The sequence below is a fragment of the Zeus faber genome (genome assembly GCF_960531495.2).
Source record: "Zeus faber genome assembly, chromosome: 7".
Taxonomy (NCBI): domain Eukaryota; kingdom Metazoa; phylum Chordata; class Actinopteri; order Zeiformes; family Zeidae; genus Zeus; species Zeus faber.
Window position 1 is genome coordinate 3534531 of NC_137203.1, and position 21486 is coordinate 3556016.

At 46.6% G+C, this 21486-nt stretch overlaps 2 protein-coding genes across 2 annotated transcripts; one reads left to right on the top strand and one right to left on the bottom strand.

Moving 5' to 3' along the window:
• Nucleotides 1-51: 51 nt before the first annotated feature.
• Nucleotides 52-13786, top strand: ascc2 (activating signal cointegrator 1 complex subunit 2; the record flags this gene model as incomplete). The annotated part of the gene is made up of 19 exons (XM_080003799.1): nucleotides 52-170; nucleotides 960-1064; nucleotides 1180-1338; nucleotides 1577-1750; nucleotides 3192-3321; nucleotides 3444-3511; nucleotides 3919-4032; nucleotides 4370-4482; nucleotides 4556-4630; nucleotides 5193-5297; nucleotides 5491-5559; nucleotides 5736-5810; nucleotides 6516-6747; nucleotides 7203-7399; nucleotides 7985-8104; nucleotides 12376-12585; nucleotides 12665-12761; nucleotides 13295-13386; nucleotides 13618-13786. Exons 2-19 carry the CDS (start codon nucleotides 981-983, stop codon nucleotides 13784-13786), a joined length of 2283 nt encoding a protein of 760 aa, XP_079859925.1. The 5' UTR covers nucleotides 52-170; nucleotides 960-980.
• Nucleotides 13787-16421: 2635 nt separating this feature from the next.
• rnf215 (ring finger protein 215) lies at nucleotides 16422-21041 on the bottom strand. Its single transcript, XM_080003804.1, has 10 exons — nucleotides 20808-21041; nucleotides 20184-20336; nucleotides 19651-19722; nucleotides 19469-19554; nucleotides 19021-19075; nucleotides 18692-18796; nucleotides 18313-18429; nucleotides 18078-18221; nucleotides 17365-17467; nucleotides 16422-16561 (listed from the first exon to the last, which is right to left on the bottom strand). The coding sequence occupies exons 1-10, from the start codon at nucleotides 21021-21023 to the stop codon at nucleotides 16539-16541; spliced, it is 1074 nt and encodes a 357-aa protein (XP_079859930.1). The 5' UTR covers nucleotides 21024-21041; the 3' UTR covers nucleotides 16422-16538.
• Between the last annotated feature and the right edge of the window lie 445 nt (nucleotides 21042-21486).

Below are 21486 nucleotides of genomic sequence, written 5' to 3' on the forward strand. Positions count from 1 at the left end.
ACGTCAGCGTGGCCAGGATACGTTCCGCGCATGCGCCTTTCCAAGTTAAATAAAAGCGCCACATCCCGTCCGGACGCTCCGTCAGAATTCATCCTAAATGTGACGTGAACCGCGCCCCGTCACTGTCAATCGCGATGGCCGGACGGCACCGCGGCTGTCCCGAGTGAGAGGTGGGTCCAGGGGCCGCCGGGGGTTCTTTTATTCAACTCTCCCATGGCTTCTGGAGGAAAAAGAGCCGGCTAGCCGTTAGCACGTTTCCATTGATGCGCTGTCACTCCGAGGCTAGCGCTAGCTGCTAACTGCTAGCTGCTAACTGCTAGCTGCTAACTGCTAGCAGCAGGTGGTAGAAGCCAAGTGGAAGTTACTTATCCCATTATTTTTTTTAAATAAACTAATCAGCCGTATCCACGATAAGCTATAATCTTTTTACTCTGGCGGCCAGATATGATAAAGTTTGTGGTGTTGTGTTGTATGTGCCTCGCCACTACCTGCGAGTAGCTGGGTTGCCATCTGATCTGACAGTTTAGCTTCTAATCTGGGAGCAAACTACTGCTTCCAACTCAGCTCGGCCCTGGTGTCATTACTTTATTACACCAATAACTTCCTCTCTTTTTGTCTTGATTATACACACACACCCACACACAGAGTAAGCCATGTGCAATAACTGCGACATATTGAATAACCTTGTAATAACTTAGACGTTAGACTAATAATTCTGTCTATTAATCCATTGTTTTCCATGCCGTGTCATTCTTAACATATGTGTTCAACCTGGACAGTGGATCCCACCTAGTTATATTTATACCCACAGCCTTTTGATTTATCTTGTGCATACTTGGAATCCTATGTTATATATTTTGTTTTTCTTTTTTTAAACTCTCAATGTCTGTACAACAATGCACCAACACTTTAAGACAAATTCCTTGTATATGAAAACACATTGCAATTCTAACCTGCAGAACCCACCCGAGGTAGAGACCATGGCCTGTGCCGTGGTTCCTCTGGATGAGCAGCAGGTGACGGAGCGTGACGGACACGGGAAGGATCGCTCTTTGCCTGCTCTGGTGAGCGACTGGTTGGTGGATGAGGGATGACATGGCACAGGGTCAGGTTCCACTCCCTGGGCAATCCCACTCCCGTAACAAACTCTCTTATGTGTTGTTATTTTCATACCACCAGCATCCAGACAGGAAGGAGGAGCGGTGTTTTGTTGCGTACAAGCCTCCGCCCGAGGACGGTTCCCCTGCTCAGGTGGAGGAGTTTTTGGAGCATGCAAAGTTCATTGCCGAGGACCTGGAGTGGCTGCTGGCGCTGCCCCACGACAAGTTCTGGTGCCAGGTGGGACTTGTTTTGTTTACATGGCGTGTGACTGGACGTGTCTGGATATTTTTACTTGTGTTTGTTTATGCTAATTTATTGTCAGCGGGGGAACTCTTAGGTTCCTTGTAGGTTTGACCAGGTCACAGGATAGGGACCAGGAAAAATGGATGGATGTAATGGATATTAATATCCATAACCCTCCCCGCTAGTTGGATCTGTCTTCATACTCCTCCTCCCTCCATCATGTCTGCTCCAGGTTGTTTTTGACGAGTCCCTCCAGAAGTGTCTGGACTCGTACCTGCGCCACGCCCCGCGGGGCCTGGACCCCGCCTCTCTGCCCTCCTCTCCGGCTGTGGCGGACATGCAGCGATGCGTCCACCGAGCCGTCTTCATGAGCTTCCTCAGAATGGCCACGCACAAGGAGTCCAAGGTACACGCATACATTTAGCGTAACATTATCAAACCTAAAACATGCCACGACTTGGAAATGTATCACTTTTCCGCAAAAAAAATGATCCAATCCACAGTTATTGTCTTTCCTTGCAAATTATGTTACCATGGCGATGTTACCATAAAGCCTCCTCCGTTCCTGACTCCTAGCTAATGCTATCTGTATCGATACTATCCATTATATAATTAATTTAAAAAAATATTTACACAACTAAAATAACCAAGGTCCTTTCCCTTTATTCCCGTTCCCATTTTAACTACTTGTTTATTTTTACTAGTTATATATTTATTGGGTTCAACTCATGTGAAGACTGTGAATGATCTCAATTTGGTTGTTCCTACATTTGTGTTCTTGTATTATAAACTGGCTGTCCTAAAGATGTATTAATAATAATATTTGTACAATAATGCTGTTGAGCACTTGACATCAGTCGCAATCACCTTTTTAAATGTCAATGCAACCACCAGTATTTATTATCCCTTAACCCTCGGTATTGACTCATTCCCGTATCTATATAACTGCTCTGTATCGCTGGTTTGTTGGATAATATCTTTTTATTTGATGTGTTTTTGAACCAGGCGTTAACTTTTGTTTCTGAATGTAGGATTGAAAGCTAAACCGCTGCGTCTCGGCCAGAGATCAGCTGCAGCAGTCGTTTCAGGATCAGTTTACTGTCTGGTAGAGGGAGCGAAGTGCAAAGAGATATTTTTACTGACTTCTGGATTTCTCTGTCAACCATCTGGTCACAGCCACCTTTATTCAGGCGACGCACATCATCCAGTGTATAAATGATGAACATTCTTTTATGTTTAGCATTTTGAGCCTGTCTTCTGGGTCCTACTTTAACAGATTAGTTTTAATCTCTTTATCAGGATTGCAAGAGTCTCCCATTTGTTTAATCAGAGTTTTCCACTAGAGTAGGGTGAAGTCACTTCATTTCCATTTCACCTGCCCTCATGGTTCTAGGAACCTAAATATTCCAGCCTCGTTTGACACCTGGGGCGGGGCTAAATATGATCTCGTTCCTGAGTGGTCCCTTAACTGCCGCCCGAGGTTTTGGTCATTAAATAACTGGCCGTAGGAGAACATTCTGGAAATGAATTAAAAATTAATACGCTCTGCACAATAATGTCAGGAACACAAAGCCGCAGCAAAAACGAAACCCCAAGTTCTCCATTTCAAATGAATGATTACCATTAGCTAGCTACCTCAACGGACGAACAGCTGATAGTAATATCTTGTTACTATAGCAACGAATACAGTCGTGCTGGCTCTGAATCCAGAAACACATCAGGAACCAACAGTTCTGCTCGAAGAGATGAGGTATTACTGTCTGTCTGAGAAACAGCACACGGGACGTCTTTGTGTTACCAGTCACCATGCTTCATCTTTCCTACCTCGTTGTTTTTTATTCTGACAGGAGAACTTCCTCACTCCAGCCGTGTTTGGGGAGATTGTCTATGAAAACTTCCTGTTTGACATTCCCAAGATCCTGGACCTGTGTGTGCTCTTTGGGAAGGGCAACACCCAGCTGCTGCATAAGATGATTGGTGAGCTGAGGCGGGAACGATCGCAAAACCTTCCAGGACGTTTGATTATCCTCGTCTCTAAGTTTCTCTTTGTGTGCTTGCGTCTATGATGAGCGTTCCAATCCCTGCTTCCCTTTATCCAGAGAACATCTTCACCCAGCAGCCCTGTTACTATGCCGACCTGGACGAGACAGTGCCCTCTGTGTTACAGGTAAGACGCTTCAATCGTTGACTTTTTTTTTTTTTTTTCTTTTCTGTGACTTATCTTTCTACTTATGAAATGCCTCTTTAAGCTTTTTAGGTTTTGTGTCAAGCACATTGAATTTCCAGGAGGGATGCATGGCTCTCTCTGCTATGAGCAGGAAAAGCATCAGTTACTGGGTTGGTTGTATGTTAAAATCTCTCTCTCTCTCTCTCTCTCTCTCTCTCTCTCTCTCTCTCTCTCTCTCTCTCTCTCTCTCTCTCTCTCATCTCTCTCTCTCTCTCTCTCTCTCTCTCTCTCTCTCTCTCTCTCTCTCTCTCTCTCTCTCTCTCTCTCTCTCTCTCTCTCTCTCTCTCTCTCTCTCTCTCTCTCTCTCTCTCTCTCTCTCTCTCTCTCTCTCTCTCTCTCTCTCTCAGGTGTTTGATACCATCCTGGATAAGTGCGGCCTCCAGTGTGACGGTGCTGCAGCCATCGAGCCACTGAAACTCAGCGCAAACAGCCGACCAACTGCCATGACCATGAGCCAGCAGGTCAGACAGACACAGACAGGCAGGCAGAGAGACTTTACACACCTATACACTCTTGTCTTTAGTTTACTTGTCTCATTAAAGTCAAAGTGGATGAAACCATGAATTATTGAAAAGAATCCAGAATAGTCAGCCTTCACGTACTGCCGACCAATGCAGCATCTACAGTGACTTTGAGCGAGTGTCACCGCTGATGTCTATAATAAAGATGATGATAAACGGAATAAATAAATAATAAGAATAATAACACCTGTTCCGCCTTTTTATATTTCCAAGAGCTGGTTGATTGCATGGTAATTCCAGGTGTAATGAGTTTGTGTGTGTGTGTTTTGTGTGTCAGGATCTGCTGGACCTGGTTCTGTACCTGTGCGACTCCACCACCACCATCCAGGCCTTTCTGGACATCTTCCCTGCTGCCTGCACGACCTTCCAGTCCCATGGCTTCCTCAGCAGGTAGCATCCATCTGTCCGTTACTCCACCCGTCGCCGTCTATCAATCATTAAATCCCTTCCCCGTGTGTTTCAGATTGACCTTGTTTTATGAGAGCGCCGTTCCAGAGCTTGAGACGGCAGCGAAGAAGAGAAACTTCAACGATAAAAGGTGTGTGTGTGTGTGTGTGTGTGTGTGTGTGTGTGTGTGTGTGTGTGTGTGTGTGTGTGTGTGTGTGTGTGTGTGTGTGTGTGTGTGTGTGTGTGTGTGTGTGTGTGTGTGTGCGCCATTATAGCAGCTCACTGAGGAACCTGATATAGGGTTATAGAATATAAAGTAAGAATATGTACTGTAGTTAAGACAAAATAATCGCAGACGAGCTCAGAAAGACGCAGGGTTGAATTTACAGTGAAATATAATGATGTAGGACAGTTCTTAGAGTTGTGTTTGGTTGTCACGGAAATGCTGTAACTCATTCTGTTTTACTCTATGAATAACTCAAAGATGACTTTTATATTAATGTGTGGCTCAAAAGGCTTTTCCTGTTTCAATAAAAGGTTATTAACTTGCAAAGTGGCATCTGGGACCCCCTTAGGAGTTTCTGACGGTTATCTTTCATGTTAGTATATTAATTGTTATTGACAAATGATAATTTTTAAAGGCTGTGTCGGACGGCTTTTTCACAATACAGCAACTCATGATGTCTGACGGTCTCATGATTCTCTCCGTCCAGTCTCCAGGAGGATTTGTGGAAGAGATTGTCTCACTCCTGCAAGAAGATGGTGGAGACGGCTCACCTGCTGCTACAGCACACCTGCCTGCAGCCCATCCTGGAGGGGTGAGTCTGCCCGCTCCTCCCATAACACTCAACTACAACCTCTGCTCGCATGAAGTCATCCTGTATTGATGCTGTGTATACTGTATATTTAGTATGCTGTTGATATATTTAGTATGCTGTGTCCCCGCCCCTGAGGGGTTTGGAGGTGACCCTTTTACAGCTTTGTTGTTTTTTTTTTGGTTTTTTTTTCCAGGACAGAAAACATGCAGACGTTTGCAGACGAGCTGCTGCAACATTTCACAGCTTTTCTACCGGAAAAAAGGTTCAATCCAAGTCTGTTCGTTCTTTTAGAACTCGGATGTAGAGACTTGAGGGATAGTCTGTGTTGATTTTTTTTAATTTATTTTCAGATTAGCTTTGGTAAGAGTGTAGTATGTATATTGTCACACACATTTGTTTATTTATTTATTTGTATATTCTTCCCCCCCCCCTCCTCAGGTTCCTGTCAGACTACGATGAACAGTTTCCCGTGGCAGACGACATCAGCCTCCTGCACCAGGCTCTCCCACTCATGTAGCTCAATGAAATTTTAATGAATTTAAATATTATTTATATACAGTATACTGCATATAAATACTGTATTATTCTATGTTCCATATGCTGCCAGTTGGAAAAGGTTCTGTGTAGTTACAAACCAATTCCAGTTGTTTTTTGTACTTGTTCATTGATATAACTATATTTGTAAATTAAACATGGCGGCAAAATGGTTTCCAGTCATTGAGACGGAGCATGTCTTAATGACCACCAGGGTTGAAAACAATCGGGGCCTTAATATTCATCCTAGCTAGCTCAAAACACTGACGTTTCAGCATGTCGTAGAATTATTTAGGGACCCTGTGTGTACCTTGGAAGAAACAGTCTTCTTGCCAGTACATGCCTTTCTGTTTTTAAAGGTTGCTTTTGAGTTTGGAAGCTTCTTAAAACTTGTTTTGGGTTCTTTGCCGGCAGCTTTTAGGCTTTTTTTTTCTGTTTTCTAGCAGACCCAAATGACAAGGTAGCGCAACGAAATGATTTCTCCTCCGGTGTGGGCAGGGCCTGTTTGAGCTCCATCTCTTCATGCCATAAAGGTTTTCATTCGAAACGATGGCTTTCCCTTATAACAGTCACCCCTCTGTGGTTCTAATTGGTTGGAACAAAGAATGGACTTGACTGCATCAGCTGGACACGGTGCTGTTGTTCTCCGTTGTTAAACTTGTTATTAACTGTGAAATCCTCCAGAGACGACACCAGGACATCCTACCTGCTCCAAGGGGTGGAGAGCAGCTGGGACAGCGTGGGACGTAGGAGACCTCAGGGCCGGATCCAGGTCCACCCTAAATCTCCCTCAGCGGAGCCGGCTGCCCAGGCGGCTGTAGGTGACGGGGCTCTGGGGGTGAGGGAACCAGGAGAAGGAGGGGAGAGTCCCAGGGGGGCGGAAGCAGCGTTCCCTGTGCCCCAAAAAGGAAACAATGTGAGTACCAGTGTGGATTTAACTACAACTGTCAGTCTGAAGTGCCTTTAATAAGTCGTCTGCTTGGACTTTGTCTTGGTAGTAGGGCAGGATGATTTATCTGTCATGAAATGAGACTAGGTATTGTCTGGGATTTTGGTTGGCATAATATTGTGATATTATTTAAATGTTGTCTTTTAAGGCTTCATTACAATAAAGTAATGCAACTGTGAATTTCATAGACTTTGATCACATCATAGAATTATCACATCTAAAAGTTATTATAAAAAAAAACAAAAAAAAAAACATGTAAATATATTTGATTGCATATAAATGTTTTTTGTTTTTTTTTACTTACAGATTTCTGTATTGTAGTTTTTATTCCTCTTCGCATTTTTACTTTACATTTATATTAAAATCTAGATATGTGAATTGTGGCACAGAATTCCTCCCATAGTAACTCTGTCCTCATCCAGGGGGCAGCGTGCTCGCTGAGCGCGGGGGAGCTGGAATCTCTGCTGTCCTGCATCAGGGATCTGCTGCCGGACCTGGGAGAAGGCTTCCTGCTCGCCTGCCTCCAGGAGTACGACTTCAACTCTGAGCTGGTGATCAACAACATCCTGGAGGACCGACTGACACCGGACCTGGACAAACTGGACCGTGCCATGCCCAGGTGAGCCGGGCGCGGAGCAGGACGACCTTAAACTGAGCTTTGATAATGCTAAAGTCATTTAAAGGTATTTAGTTATTTATTTATTTATTCATTCCTTCCTTCATCTATTTATTTATTTATTTACATTAAATAACGTCTTAAAAAGGAAGTAGAGCATCACCTACCAGGATGCCCTGATATGCGAGAAAAATATAATACATTTTGTCCATATACACATGACCAACCCTATACTGTATGGATAAAGAAGCATCATTACTCATTGTGACATTATTTGGACAAAGACCCAGAGGTCTATTTTATTTTTAATTTTTTTCCCGGATCTCAAGGACTAGTTTCTGGAAAAATATGCTAAAAATGTGATGGAAAGCGCTAACGCCTTGTAGAAAGTTCAGTGGAGTGTGGGGGACAGTCTGCCAGAGGAAGCCTCAAACGTCAATTTGCCCGCTCCACAATACATGTAGGAATCACTCTGCTGTAGCCATGTCTGGTTCAAGACCTGTGTGATTGTTAAAATCACAGAAAATTAAATGCATAACGAGAGATCCTGGTAAAGTGAAAGTTGACTCCGTCCATCCGTCTCCCCAGGCCGGTGAAGGAGGACCTTCCCCCCGTCCTGAACAGCAGGTCGAACGTGTTTGACGATGACGATTTTGATGTCTTCCACCGGGACCAGGTGGACATGAACCGCATCTGGAAGGGCCGGAGGTGAGTTCAAGACATCACATCTCCAACTCCAACTGCTGAAGAACCCAAGGCGACGCGTGAACTTAATTCCTGGAATCCCTCCATGTCTCTGCTTTGCTCTGCTGCAGTATAACATTACATTACATTTCATTGATCAGACGCTTTTATCCGAAGCGACTTACAATTGTTCAAACAGCGACGGACGCAGCCATCCTGGAGCAATTAGGGGTTAAGTGTCTTGCTCAAGGACACTACAGCATGCTAGCAGGAGGAGCCTGGGATCGAAACAGCAACCTTTACATTACTAGACAACCTAAAATTCCTTCTCAAACTGCTCAAGTCAAAACCAACCGTCACAATTTAGCAGATTTCAAATTTTTTTTGGTTGGTTTATTTCATAAAAAAAAAAAAAATGTCCCCATCTTTCATTGGCTTTATGTGAACCAGTGGTCTTTGACCTTATTCTTGGTTTTCGTATGGGTTGTGGTCAAAACTGCAGACCCTGATATATCCTACCCAAACTGTAAATCAATACGCATACGCATATAACGCATATACGCATATACGCATTTAACTCATACGGCCGCGATGCACTCATGGATATAAAAATTTCCCTAAACGAACAACTTTGGGACTTTTTATCCGTGGGAGCAGAGTGGCCGGCGGGAAATCCTACGCGGGAACACTAGCAACAACAACAAAAATGGAGTCGCTGTTCCACGAGCCGGCCCACGGAGGAAGCACCGAGGTAAACGAGGCGGCATTCGGGTCAGAATGAGGACGCAACCTTACCGTCCACCTCTGCCAAGCATCCTTCTTGCAAACGTCCAGTCCCTGGAGAACAAGATGGATGAACTTCGAGCGAGGATCAAATTCCAGCGTGACACGAGGAACTGTTGCGTCCTCTGCCTGACGGAAACATGGCTGAACCCACTGGTGCCGGATGAAGCCATACGTCCAGCCGAGGCCTTCTCCGTGTTCCGCGGCGACAGAACGGCAGAGTTGGGGAAATCCAAAGGTGGAGGCGTCTGCCTAATGGTAAACAACCGCTGGTGTAACGCCAACAACACCAAATTCCTCTCCCACTCCTGCTCGCCGAACCTGGAACAGCTGACCATACTATGCCGTCCATTTTATCTCCCCCGGGAATTCAGCACGGTCATCATTACAGCCGTTTATATCCCACCGCAAGCGGACACCGACGCAGCTCTGTCGGTTCTGCACGATGTGTTGTGCGGATTTCAGAACAGACATCCCGACGCGGCTGTGGTGGTGACTGGGGACTTTAACAGGGCCAACCTGAAAAAAGTTCTGCCGAATTTCCACCAACACATCACGTGTGCCACCAGGGGAGACAAAACTCTGGACCATTGTTACACTCCTTACAAGAACGGATACAAGGCCGTGTCGCTTCCTGCTTTTGGGAAATCAGATCACGCCGCGATCTCGCTGCTTCCTGTTTACAGGCCTCTGATCGCGCGGGATCTGGTGATGACGAGGGAAGTGAAGCGGTGGACGGACCAATCAGAGGCTGCGCTTCAGGACGCTCTGACTGACGTAGACTGGGACATGTTCCGAGCGAGTTCAAGTGACGTCAGCGAGTTTACGGAGGTTGTAGTGAGTTTTGTGGCTACGCTCGCGGATGAAATCGTTCCTACGGTGAAAGTTCGGATATTTCCAAACCAGAAACCATGGGTTGATAAATCCATCCGCTGCGCTCTGAATGCTCGCACGGCCGCTTACAACGACGGACTTGTATCTGGCAACATGGACAACTACAAAGCGGCGTCGTACAATCTGCGGAGGGCGGTGAGGGACGCTAAACGGACGTACAGAGACACCGTGGAGCTGCAGATGGAGCGGGGGGACACAAGACGCTTGTGGGAGGGGCTGCGAACAATAACTAACTACAAGAGCAGCTCCTCCCCAGCCACGAGTGCGGACGCCTCCCTGGCCAACCAACTGAACTCCTTTTATGCGCGGTTCGAGTCTGGCAGCAGCACCGCTAGCTCGCCGGCTAATTGGAGTTACACCGCTGGGGACGAGCGCGCACTCTCAGTGTCCGTGCACGAGGTCAGGAGGGCTTTGATGCGGGTGAACACCAGGAAAGCTGCGGGTCCAGATGGCATATCTGGACGAGTACTGAAGACCTGTGCTAACCAGCTAGCTCCGGTGTTCACCACAATATTCAACATCTCCCTGGCTGAATCAGTGGTCCCATCCTGCTTCAAGAGGTCCACCGTCGTTCCTGTCCCGAAGATCGCCTCTCCAACCTGCCTGAATGACTACCGTCCGGTGGCCCTCACCTCGGTGGTCATGAAGTGTTTCGAGAGGCTGATTAAGGATTACATCTGCGCCTCCCTCCCCCGCACCTTGGACCCGTTGCAGTTCGCGTACCGGCAGAACAGATCCACGGATGACGCGGTCTCTCAGGTACTGCACACCACGCTCACGCACCTGGATGGCCAGAAGGGGGCCTATGTGAGAATGCTGTTCATTGATTATAGCTCAGCTTTCAACACCATAGTCCCCACCAGACTGGCTGTCAAGTTGTTGGAGCTAGGATTGAATGCTCCGCTGTGCACCTGGATCCTGGACTTCCTCACAGGCCGCCCCCAGGTGGTCAAGGTGGGGAAGTACATGTCAAGCTCCCTCACCCTGAATACAGGATCCCCCCAGGGCTGCGTCCTCAGCCCCCTACTGTACTCCCTGTACACACATGACTGTGTGGCCAGGTCCAGCTCCAACACCATCATCAAGTTTGCTGACGACACCGTGGTCGTGGGCCTGATCACCGACTGCGATGAGAAGGCCTACCGCGAGGAGGTGGCTGACCTGTCACTCTGGTGCCAGGACAACAGCCTACACCTGAACGTCAGCAAAACCAAGGAGCTGATTGTGGACTTTAGGCGTGGATCACAATCGAGGACGCACGCGCCGTTGTGGATTAATGGGACTTCTGTCGATAGGGTGAGCAGCTTCAGATATCTGGGAGTCCACATCACAGAGGACTTAACATGGACTGTTCACACAGACACTCTGGTGAGAAAGGCGAGGCAGCGTCTCTACCACCTCAGGCAGCTGAGGAAATTCCGGGTCTCGGTGAGGATCCTCAAGTCCTTCTACTCTGGAGCAGTGGAGAGCATCCTGACAGGCAACATCACTGCCTGGTTTGGGAACTGTACTGCCCAGGACAGGCGGGCCCTGCAGAGGGTGGTGCGTTCAGCTGAACGTACCACTGGAACTACCCTCCCCCCCTTGCAGGAGCTATACACCAGGAGGTGTAGTAGCAGAGCCCGTAGGATCATGAAGGATCCTCATCACCCCAACAACGGACTGTTTCAGCTGCTGCGGTCAGGCAAGCGCCTCCGCAGTCACGCAGCGAGAACAGAGAGACTGAGACGGAGTTTCTTCCCTCAAGCCATCAGAACTGTCAATGCTGACCTCACCAGGGGTCCTAACTGAGCCATGCACTAGGCTCCACTACCTACTGTACTGTATGTAGCATACTGTACCGCATACTGTGTCACTGTTCAGGGTTGTTCGTGATGCCGTATTGCTGCGCCGTACTGTTGTATACTGTGCTGTATTATCCCAATCACTACCTCACACTATTCACATTCACATGCCACTTTAATTCACATGCCACTTTAAATGCACATATCTGTATATACATAGCCATATTCCTTCAACCTATTCCATTTTATTTCAATTTATTTTTTATTGTATTTTATTCTATATATTTTTTATCTTATTCTATAAGTATTCCACTTACTGTATTACGTTTTAGGAGTCAGTTAGTCGGTCTATTAGAAAGTAATTTTCTACTTTGTCTTTTATTTTATTTTAGTACTTTTTCCTAGGACTTCTTGTGTGCTATCACCGGGTGCGTTGCATTACATTTCACTGCATATATGTATGGAAGTATGTATATGTATGTGACAAATAAAAATCTTGAAAGTTTCAATACACATACACAATTTTCAGGCTGGTTCAGATTATTTAAAAACTGTTAAAATAAATACACACACAAATAAAATGTGAAGGGTGAAGACCTTATTTGTTGCTATGATGCAATTATTAGCGTACTGATTATAACTAGGGATTCCCTTATTTTATTCACAAACGCAGAAGCTTGTCGGTGTAGAAGAATTTCTGAATTTCAGGAGGAATTTCATCAGACCCTGCAGTACCCACCCATACCACTAGGGGACATGTAGTCTAACAGTTAGAAACATTTGATGTAAATAATGTTAATGTGACATTTCATACGCATTCTTTTCACCCTGCAGGAAAGAGGAGAGCGCCCGTGAGTTGCTGAACAACAAGCGCCACCTGGTGGAGCAGCGGGATCGCTACCAGGCGTACGAGACGGTGTTGGACGAGGTGATTGTGCTGCCCGGCCAGAGCACGGACGACTACGACGACGACTACGACGACACGTACGACCTCAACCAAGTGGGGGCCAACGACCTGGACGGAGAGAGTCTGCTGAACAGAAGGTACTGCCTGGGTACTGCAAGTCAAGTCAGAAAAGGATGGTTTGAGAGCAGAGTCCGACCGCAGCCTTTCTGCCTGCAGGCCTTTCACCATGCCGCAGGTTCTACGAGCGGCAGGGAGAGCGCAGCGGGTGGAGGACGACGAGGAGGACGAGGAGGAAGAGGCAGAGAATGTAGAGGTACCCGCCTGGAATATAGAGCCTCTCATCTCCGATCTTCTTTTTGTTTTGATTGATTTCCACCATATGAATCCATTACTCGGGGACGGTTTTGCTGGGTTTTGTTGGAGCTGTGTAGTAGAGCAGGTGTCACTTTAAAAAAAAAAAAAAAAAAAATTTTTTTTTTTAAACCACATCGATATAGAAGCACTGTAGTAGAGGTTTGATGCAGACCTGAGACACCTGGTGAGTGAACTACCTGGTAGGAAGAAAAACCAGCAATATTGGGGAACGACATCATGTTAAAATGTTTAAACTTTTTTAGAGCTTCATAGCTGTTCCACTCCTGCTTGACATAGTTTTTTGGCAAAGTACATTTTACCCTTCAGAGCCCCCCAATCAAATGAGCCTTTTAGTTGGCACGGCACCAGGAGAGTCAGATCCGATAAACTCAGATCAGAGGACTCGTCCGTGTGGCGGCTTATCCATTCTACAGACTCTGTGAGCCCCTCTCCCCCCGTCCCCTCCTCACTCGCCAGCGTTTGCTCTTCCAGAACGCTGTGAACCGGGACCAGTTCGTCCAGGATCCGGCGCTGCTGAGGGAGCGAGCCGCCGCCCGGAGAGCCGCCATGCAGCAGAGGAAAGGGTAAAAAGGACAGAATGCTCCCTCCGCCCTTCCTGGATCGTTCTCCCTCATGTTTCACCTCCATCGCTTCCTTCCTTCCTGCTTTCTCCTTCATCATCCATTCTGTTCAATGCACTTTTCCTGTTTTCACTTTTGGTCTGATTCGCACGGTTTACTGTGTTAACATTTAATTATCATATCCATTCTCATATCACGATCTTGATGATTGGCCTGGCCCTCGTGTCTCGGCAGCTTCCGCCCGGAGGCCCCCAGCGTGGTGGGGAAGCCCAAGGGCCAGGGCCAGACGCAGGAGACCAACCAGGACCGACGCAAGAAGGAGGCCAACAAGAACCGCGTGGCCAACCACAACCGGCGCTCCATGGCCGACCGCAAGAGGAACAAAGGGATGATTCCCTCCTGAGGCAGGGGTGGAGGAGGGGTCGCCACGGCCACCAAGCGGTCGGCGCCGGACGGACCGGGAGGGGGACGGCGGCTGAAGGATGAGTGAGGAGAAGCAAGACCAAGCTTCCTTTTGGGGTAAAGCGTCGATCAGCTGTGGGATGTGGGCGACCTCTGACCTCTTATTCCTGGTCACGGTGCCACTGCCCCCAAACGCCATGTTGTTGTTGTTGTTGTTGTTGTTGTTCCCCTCGAGGAGAACTTCTACCATCGCAGTCATTCATAACTAGCGTTCAGAACCTTTCACTTTTTTTCCAGTCGTAACTGAAACATTAACGTTATTGAGGCCGTTTCTCTGCCTTTGACGCCAGAAGCTGCTAAGATGTTTTAATGGAAGACGTGCAGCTTGTTTTGTTTTTTTATTACATTTTTATTATTTTTTGGAATGTTCAGTTTAATTTAAAGCCAAAGTGTTGAGTGAGTGTCAAGCAGTCGTTTGATTTGATGAAAAGAGACCAGAGTTCTACTTTTGCTGAGTAACAACATAGATTATTATTAGCATTATTATTATGGTCTGGAGTTATGGAGTCATGTTTGTGTTGACATCATGAGAGCATCAAGGAAAAGAGAGCAACTGAGTGTTGTTCTGGAGGAACAGCGACAAGACTGAGATTGTCTAAATCGTGGAAAACTTTAGGCAAAAAATCTCTAAAGAGCCGATGTCATCAACATTTGGCAATCACAGCTGCATGTCTGTGTGGAAGCACAGAGGGAACCGACTTATCTTTTGGATGCAGCGGAAGTAAGGGTTCATTTTTTGAAATGCACAACTATTTTCTATAGTTTCCTTCTATGACAGAAGCGGATCTATCTGAGCATTTTGTAACAAAAAGCCCATCGTGGATGCTTTTGTTTCTTGCGTTAAAAAAAAAAGACAATAAAACACAAGGAAAATAATACTTCTATGCCGTCTCTTGATGTTGTTTGAGTCAGTGGTTTGGGATTTTTAATTCCCAAACCACGTAACTGTTAACCCCCAAATTAAATATGGAGAATGAAAGCTACAAAGGTAGCACCATTACTGGTCCTGGTCACCTGGGAGGGTTACTTCAGTAGGAAGTAGGGCGGGGCGAGCCAATATCACAATATTTTCTACGAATACCACGAGATCTTGTGAGGATGACTCTGTGCCTTCATAAGATTTACACATAAAGACTTATCTGAGAAACAATCATTAGTAACAGTTGTTTAAAAGCTAGAAGAGTCTGAAGTTCAGAAACCTGCATTACTTTAGTGTAGCACTCCCTAAAGCAAACGTTCAACTATTTCCTGCTATTACGATCCCGGATTATATCGATATTACGTTGACGTATTGCCCAGCCCTGGACGGAAACATCCATTCAGCCCCGAAGCATCCATCCCTCGAGACCAAAGTTCCAGTAGGTCGTCCAGGGCTAAAGCTTACAGCCGGATATGAAGTTGTGGTAGAGCTCGAAGTCCATTTAAAAGGACGTTGTTTGGCAGAATGACTGTTACGGTGATGACTTTTACCATTTGACTGTTACCATGGCCACCGGCGCAGCCGTACTACACAAATGTTTGGGTTTGTCACTTAACGCTCCTGAGCTCTTCATTCATGTAAATATCTAACAAAACAGGAACATGGCCTATCGGTGCCAGGACTACCTCACGTGGAGTGTTTTGGGTAAGTGCGTCGATGAGCCGACAAAGGATTAGCTCCAAGTGTAGAATACAGGAGCGTACCGCTGCAAACTTCAGCCCGTTCACTAGTCGGCACATTTTACATTGAATGACTATTTCCCGTCCTGATGATAGCTCACTTTCTTTTTTAATTCTACTTTTTTTGGGTTGGGGGTTTCCAACAATAACTCATATGCTGACCCCACTGACAATTGAATTCTTTTTTTTGAGAATTCCATATGAAAAGCAGGAAGCACCATTGCTTTAACAAATACGGAAAAATAAAGGAACTTTGGCAATGTGATTTTATGTGTTTTAATACTCTATAGCTTATATAGCTGATATTTTTAATAACTATCATCAGGAAAAGGGTCAGTTTTGTAAAATGTGCAGACTTCAGTGACCAGGCTAAAACTCAATTTGACACTGGTACAGTCCTTTTTAAGAGGCTCATAACCAGTACTGTAGTAGTATTCACTGGCTGTGTTTTGGTATAGCTCAATTAGTTAATCTCAACAGTTGATGATTGACACTTTGACCTAAAAAGCAGATCAATACTGGCAGGTTTGGGCTGAATGTTTTGAACAATCAACAACACCTTCTGTTTGGTTTCGCTTGCTGCTGTGATGGCGGCTAAAACCAAGTCTTGGCAATTGAAAATAAACCCAAATCCTTCCCTCAACGACCGCTTCCGGCTGCTCTGCACCTTCTGCTGCCGGATGAACCTGCACAGAATTCCCAAGGAGGAGCCGTTCAAATGCACCTCCACACATACAGTACATGCAGAATATTTACACGTTAATACAGTAACATGATCCTGGGAAGAAACACTGCTTGAAGAACAGTACTGGTATAGTACACAAAAAGTATTGTTTTGGGTTTTTTTTTTTTTTTATACTACGACCATGTGTCACTGTCAGCGGCTTCCCGAACCCCTCCACAGGTCGAACCAGGCTGCTCGGTTCCAGTCTGGTGATCCTCCTGCTCGAGGTCAGAAAACGACCGAGAGGCACCGGGTTCCTGGTCCTGGTGTCGTCCAGGGTGAAGGGCGCCCCGACCGCCGGCAGCGGCCATTAACTGTCTCTGCAGAGGTTTCCTTGGAAGAGCGAGTGGAAAAACAAAAAGATGCAACGTTGAATATTTGTTCAATGGCCGGGGTTCTGGGTCACACGGGCATTTGTGACAGTAATATATGGCTGTGGAGTAGAGAAATGGCAAAACAGTTTGGAAGAACGCACCATTTTAGCTGTGTTTCAATCATCCCGTTATAAATTGTTACACAAAGGAGACGCAGTAAAGGGTGAGACAGAAGTAGTTATGTTCCCTTATATACATTAAAGACTACGGTTCTGTCCAAAGCGACTTAAGAAGTACCAAACCACTGTATGAGTCACAGCTCAACCTTCTCTAGGAATAAGCAGCGCTAGTAGAGTTAAGGGATTTGTTTTGTCAAAGGGAAAACGATCCTCATGAGGTAGACCGGTCAGTGCACGTAGGGTCCAGGTCTCTGAAGATATGGGTCTTAAGTCTGCGACGAACGATTGTTTCACTGTTTAAATTTGGGGGAGCGTGCTAACCTGCTCATAGCTTCAAAACCAGTATGACCTACTGGGAATTGCACAGCACCAGCTTCAGGTGTGACTGGGGTCTCAAGGGTTAAATATTTAGCTGCGCAGGCGCCGTACTGAAACACATTGTCTCCCATGATACTGTGGAGTTTGTAAAGTGAACAGGAAAGTACATCCAGAATTTGGGAGGAGTTTAGAATACGGTCCGGCGTCGCTCAACCTGGTTCAGAGAGTCGGAGCCGACGGACACATTCCGCAGCACCCCCGCATTCCACAGCCATTTTTCGCCGCATTTCACGTCGTAAAATCTCGGCCCGGATCCGAAACGTACCGAGGATGCTGCGTTTGCACAGCGGACAGGTGTGCTGCAGGATGAGCCAGGGGTCCACGCAGTCTCTGTGGTACTCGTGGTGACAGGGCAGGACGCGCAGACACTACAGCACCAGACAAACACAACACATCGGCTTTAAGTCACCGACGCCGAGGGCCAAACGTGACGGAGGACTGGAGGTTTCTACAAGACATGCATGTAGTCATCGCATTAAAAATAACAAAACACCTCCTCTTAGGCGCCTGCTGTAGATGGCAACGAGCCACAGAAAGATCTGGAGGAAAACAATTTGGAACATGGAAAAGGGAGTTGGAGCAAAGAACTCTTGAGAAAGGCTGTTGTTGGAACTGGAGTTTAGTTCAGTTTCTCTCCCTCGTAGCATTAGTCAAATTTAATCTTATGACAATACATAATTATATTTTGGGCAGTGCCAGAACGGAGACAAACATACTGTTTAATGACTTAACACCTAATATTTGCAAACCTGAATTTAGGACAATTGGAGTCTTTTTAAGGACCTGCAGACACATTTTAAACTGAACAAAAGCTATTTATATGGACATATATACTTTATTTAAGTGAAATTGCGGCGCTATAGTATTAAGTACAAATAATAGAAAAATAATCAACGTTGTACGCCTTTCCGACCAACTTCAGGTCAGAACACAACTTTGGCCATAAGAGAGGACCTCTGCTTTAGCCCCGCCCCCCACCTGGTTGTGATTGAAGGGCTCCAGGCAGACGGCGCAGTTGTCCGTCTCCAGCGGCTGCGTGGGGTCGCACCAGGGTTTGGGCTGCCGGTACGTCTTGGTCTTGAGGGACGACATCTGCCTCAGGATGTCCTGCTTGGACAGCAACTGAACGACACAAAAAGGTCAAAAACAGGATGGCGGTGGGTCAGATATTCACACAAACGCTAAAGAAACAGCACGCCACGTCGCGGCGCACCTCCAGATCCTCGCTGGGCTGGCTGTCCTGGTACTGCCAGCGGGCTTGAACTATGACCCCCGTGCTGAGGATCAGAGCCACCAGAAGAACAGTGTTCCACAGCTGCTGCAGGTATTTCTGATTTAAGGGGGGGAAAAAAAAGTGGTGAATTTTCTTCTTAATTATGATAATTATTGGTATTTTTTCCCCAATTTGTGTTTTCTGTCTGCAGTGTTCCAATAACAAAGGTTTTGAAGACAATCCATTTTAGTGGCAAGCAGTTCTATGAATGTAAAAAAAAAAACAAGAAACATTGACACTAATAAATAAAGTAGAGGAAAACTGCTTATAGTGCCCTTAATTTTTCCATATCAATAGTTTATTTCCAGGTGCTTCCCACCTGCACCTGTGAGTTGGTCTCTCCCGTGCAGATGACCCCCTGCCACTCTGCGTACAGACCGCCCCGTGAGCGGCCGCAGGTGGACCACAGCGTCAGAGTCGCCCCCTGCAGGAGCACGCAGTAGTGCACTCTTTAGACTCAGTTAGGCAGCGTCAATGAGACATCTATAACAATCACCTTTTAAGAAGTCCCATGACCTCATCGTCAAAGTAAAAACACAATATTTTTCAGCATTTTGACAAATTGATTATTTCCACTTTTTTTTTTTTTTCCTTAAAAAGGTTCATGAGAATGCGTAGTGTTGTTAGCCGAGTGCTGTTGAAACTCACCAAATTGTCCTGCAAAATGGTCTTGTAAGTGACTTTGGCAGTTGCATGAAGGCCCCTGTGCAGAAATCAATTTCCCGTGACCGCCGGTTCTCACTCATTCATCAATCATCCACTAGGGCCACATGTCAAATATCAGATGTCTCACAACTGTCACATCAAAACAACATCTGTCCGAGATTTGGTTACGACGATCCCAGTCGCGTTTTAAATCTATTACATATTTTTCGCATTTGCCCTTCTTGCGCAAAACAGTTGTAACCCCTAGAGGGCGCTGTACTTGAAGTTTCATGAAGTTGGTAATGACTCTTCATATCCGGTTACCGTGTTCTCGTAATTGTGATGATTGATACAACATTTGTGCTTAAAAAAATTCCTTGATAAAAAGGTCCCTCGAGTCCTGGACAACAGTAGATAGAAAACTGAACTCTGGGTGCGTTGGGTCCTGTACCTGAGCAGAGCCCCGATCAGCTTGGTGACATTTTCGGAAGTCTGGATGACGATGATGGGTCTGGACAAGACTTGGGACAAATCCATCTGAGACGGAGATGAAATGAGACTGGCATTCAGGGACGGCACCAGCGGCTTACAAGCGTCCACAACGTCTGAACACGGGTTTCAGTGGTGATTTACCTCGGTGACTGAGTTCTGGTTGAGGGCCAGAATGATGAGTGCGGAGGCCCCCAGGACCAAGGCTCGCTTCATCTGACAGGAAGGAACAAAATGGCTGCTTATCCTCTCGAGAACCACCCGGAGTTATTTACAATGACTTCTCGAGAAGGGTATTCATCAATTACTGAAGATTAACAACATTCCAATGAAACTATTACAGGTCAAAGCCCGACTGCCAAATACGTTTCTGCAGCAGAGGAAGACGAAGGAAAAAGTCATAACTTCATTGACAAAACTTTTGTTGTTTTACTCTGCTGTTGGCGGTGGGGCATTCATTCTTAGTGATAACACGATTGATAAAAAGTACTGATTGTAAAGTTGTGGATGTCCTTAACGGTTTCCACTTATTGGCAGGCTCAAACTTTGAGTTGTATGGAAAGAGCATTTAAGTACATTGTGTAACATGTATAGAACTACATAAGTCAAGTACACACAAAGGGCACTCTGTTACTCTCTGCCACTGGTTGTCGGTTAATTTTACTTTTATTACTCACTCTGTTGACCACTGCATCTGCAAATGACTCCTGGTTCCCGGTTGACACTTTGGGTTCCTCCATCTTGACGGGCAGCACTCCGATCCAGGGCTCCTGCTCCGTGCTTTCCACCTCCCCGTTCTCCCCTCGCACCTTGGGCTCCTCGTCCTCCACCTGGCGGCAGCGGTGGCAGCAGCAGCAGCAGCAGCAGCAGAAAGAAAGAAAGAAAGACTCTGAAGGTCTGAGCTCTGACATTATACTTTTAAGTAAAAAATATATAACATATTGAAATTAAGACCTCACAAATTCACATTTAAACTATGCAATGCCTAATATTTGCAAAACTGAATGTAAGAAATTGAGACTTTTTAAGGACATATGCAGACACCCTGAACTTAAACTAAAGCAATTTATACAGGGAGATACTTCAATGGAGAGCAATTGTGGTGCATTAATAATAAAGTAATGCAGACATAATATACAGCAATACTTTGGGCTTATTTATTCATTCATTTAATTGCTAATGTAGGATAAACCTTGAAATTAACTTCAAAAATAGAATTGTCAATAGACAACCTTAAAAAACAGGTAACCATGCAGGATTTGACCAGAGGTCCAGGTTGACATGGCACTGCACCGACTCACCAGCACCAGATCCCCCTGCAGCTGCTGCTCCTGCGCCTGGGGCTCTCCCTCCAGGGGGCTGCCGGGCTCCACCAGCTCCCCCTGGAGCACCGTCACCTCCTGCCGCCGCTCCATGAACACCTCCACCACCGCCACCTGCTCCGCCGAGACCAGCACGACGTGAGCCCAGAGCAGGAAGGTGACGCACGGGCAGAAGCGACAGCGCACGGGAGCCATGAGGCCGATCTGCAGGAGCCTGGAGCGGGAGCCCAAACGTAAACAAGTGGAGGGAGCTTCCGGTCTGGGCAGGAAGTGACGTCATAGATGTGCGTGTGTGTGTGTGTGTGTGTGTGTGTGGGGGGGGGGGTTCGCTCGTGCTAATAATACAGATATATAAAAATAAAATAAGTTGGTGTTTTTTTTTGTGACGTCGCACCGGTCGTCGCGAACAGCGTCATTTCTCCAGTCGCCACGCGTTGGCTCGAGCAGGGTGACGCGCACTGCATGTGGGCGACGACATCGCCACCTCGTTGCGCGATGTGACGCCAGGACACGACGGGGTCGCCAGCCGCAGCTTTTCAACCCCGACCCCGCTCCGCGTCGCCTCGCTCCACTTCCGGCTCCACTTCCGGCTCCATGCGGCCGGCGCGACCCGAGGCCCCGCCCCCGCCCCGCCCCCGGGAGGGGGGCGTGGCCTCGG

Excerpts from the sequence above, each read along its gene's own strand:
- rnf215 (XM_080003804.1), bottom strand. The coding sequence starts at position 21,023 with ATGGCTCCCGTGCGCTGTCGCTTCTGCCCGTGCGTCACCTTCCTGCTC. Across the intron at positions 18,797-19,020 it reads CCATTTTGCAGGACAATTTG|GGGGCGACTCTGACGCTGTG; the intron begins GTGAGTTTCAAC and ends GTGCTCCTGCAG. Across the intron at positions 18,430-18,691 it reads AGACCAACTCACAGGTGCAG|AAATACCTGCAGCAGCTGTG; the intron begins GTGGGAAGCACC and ends CCCTTAAATCAG.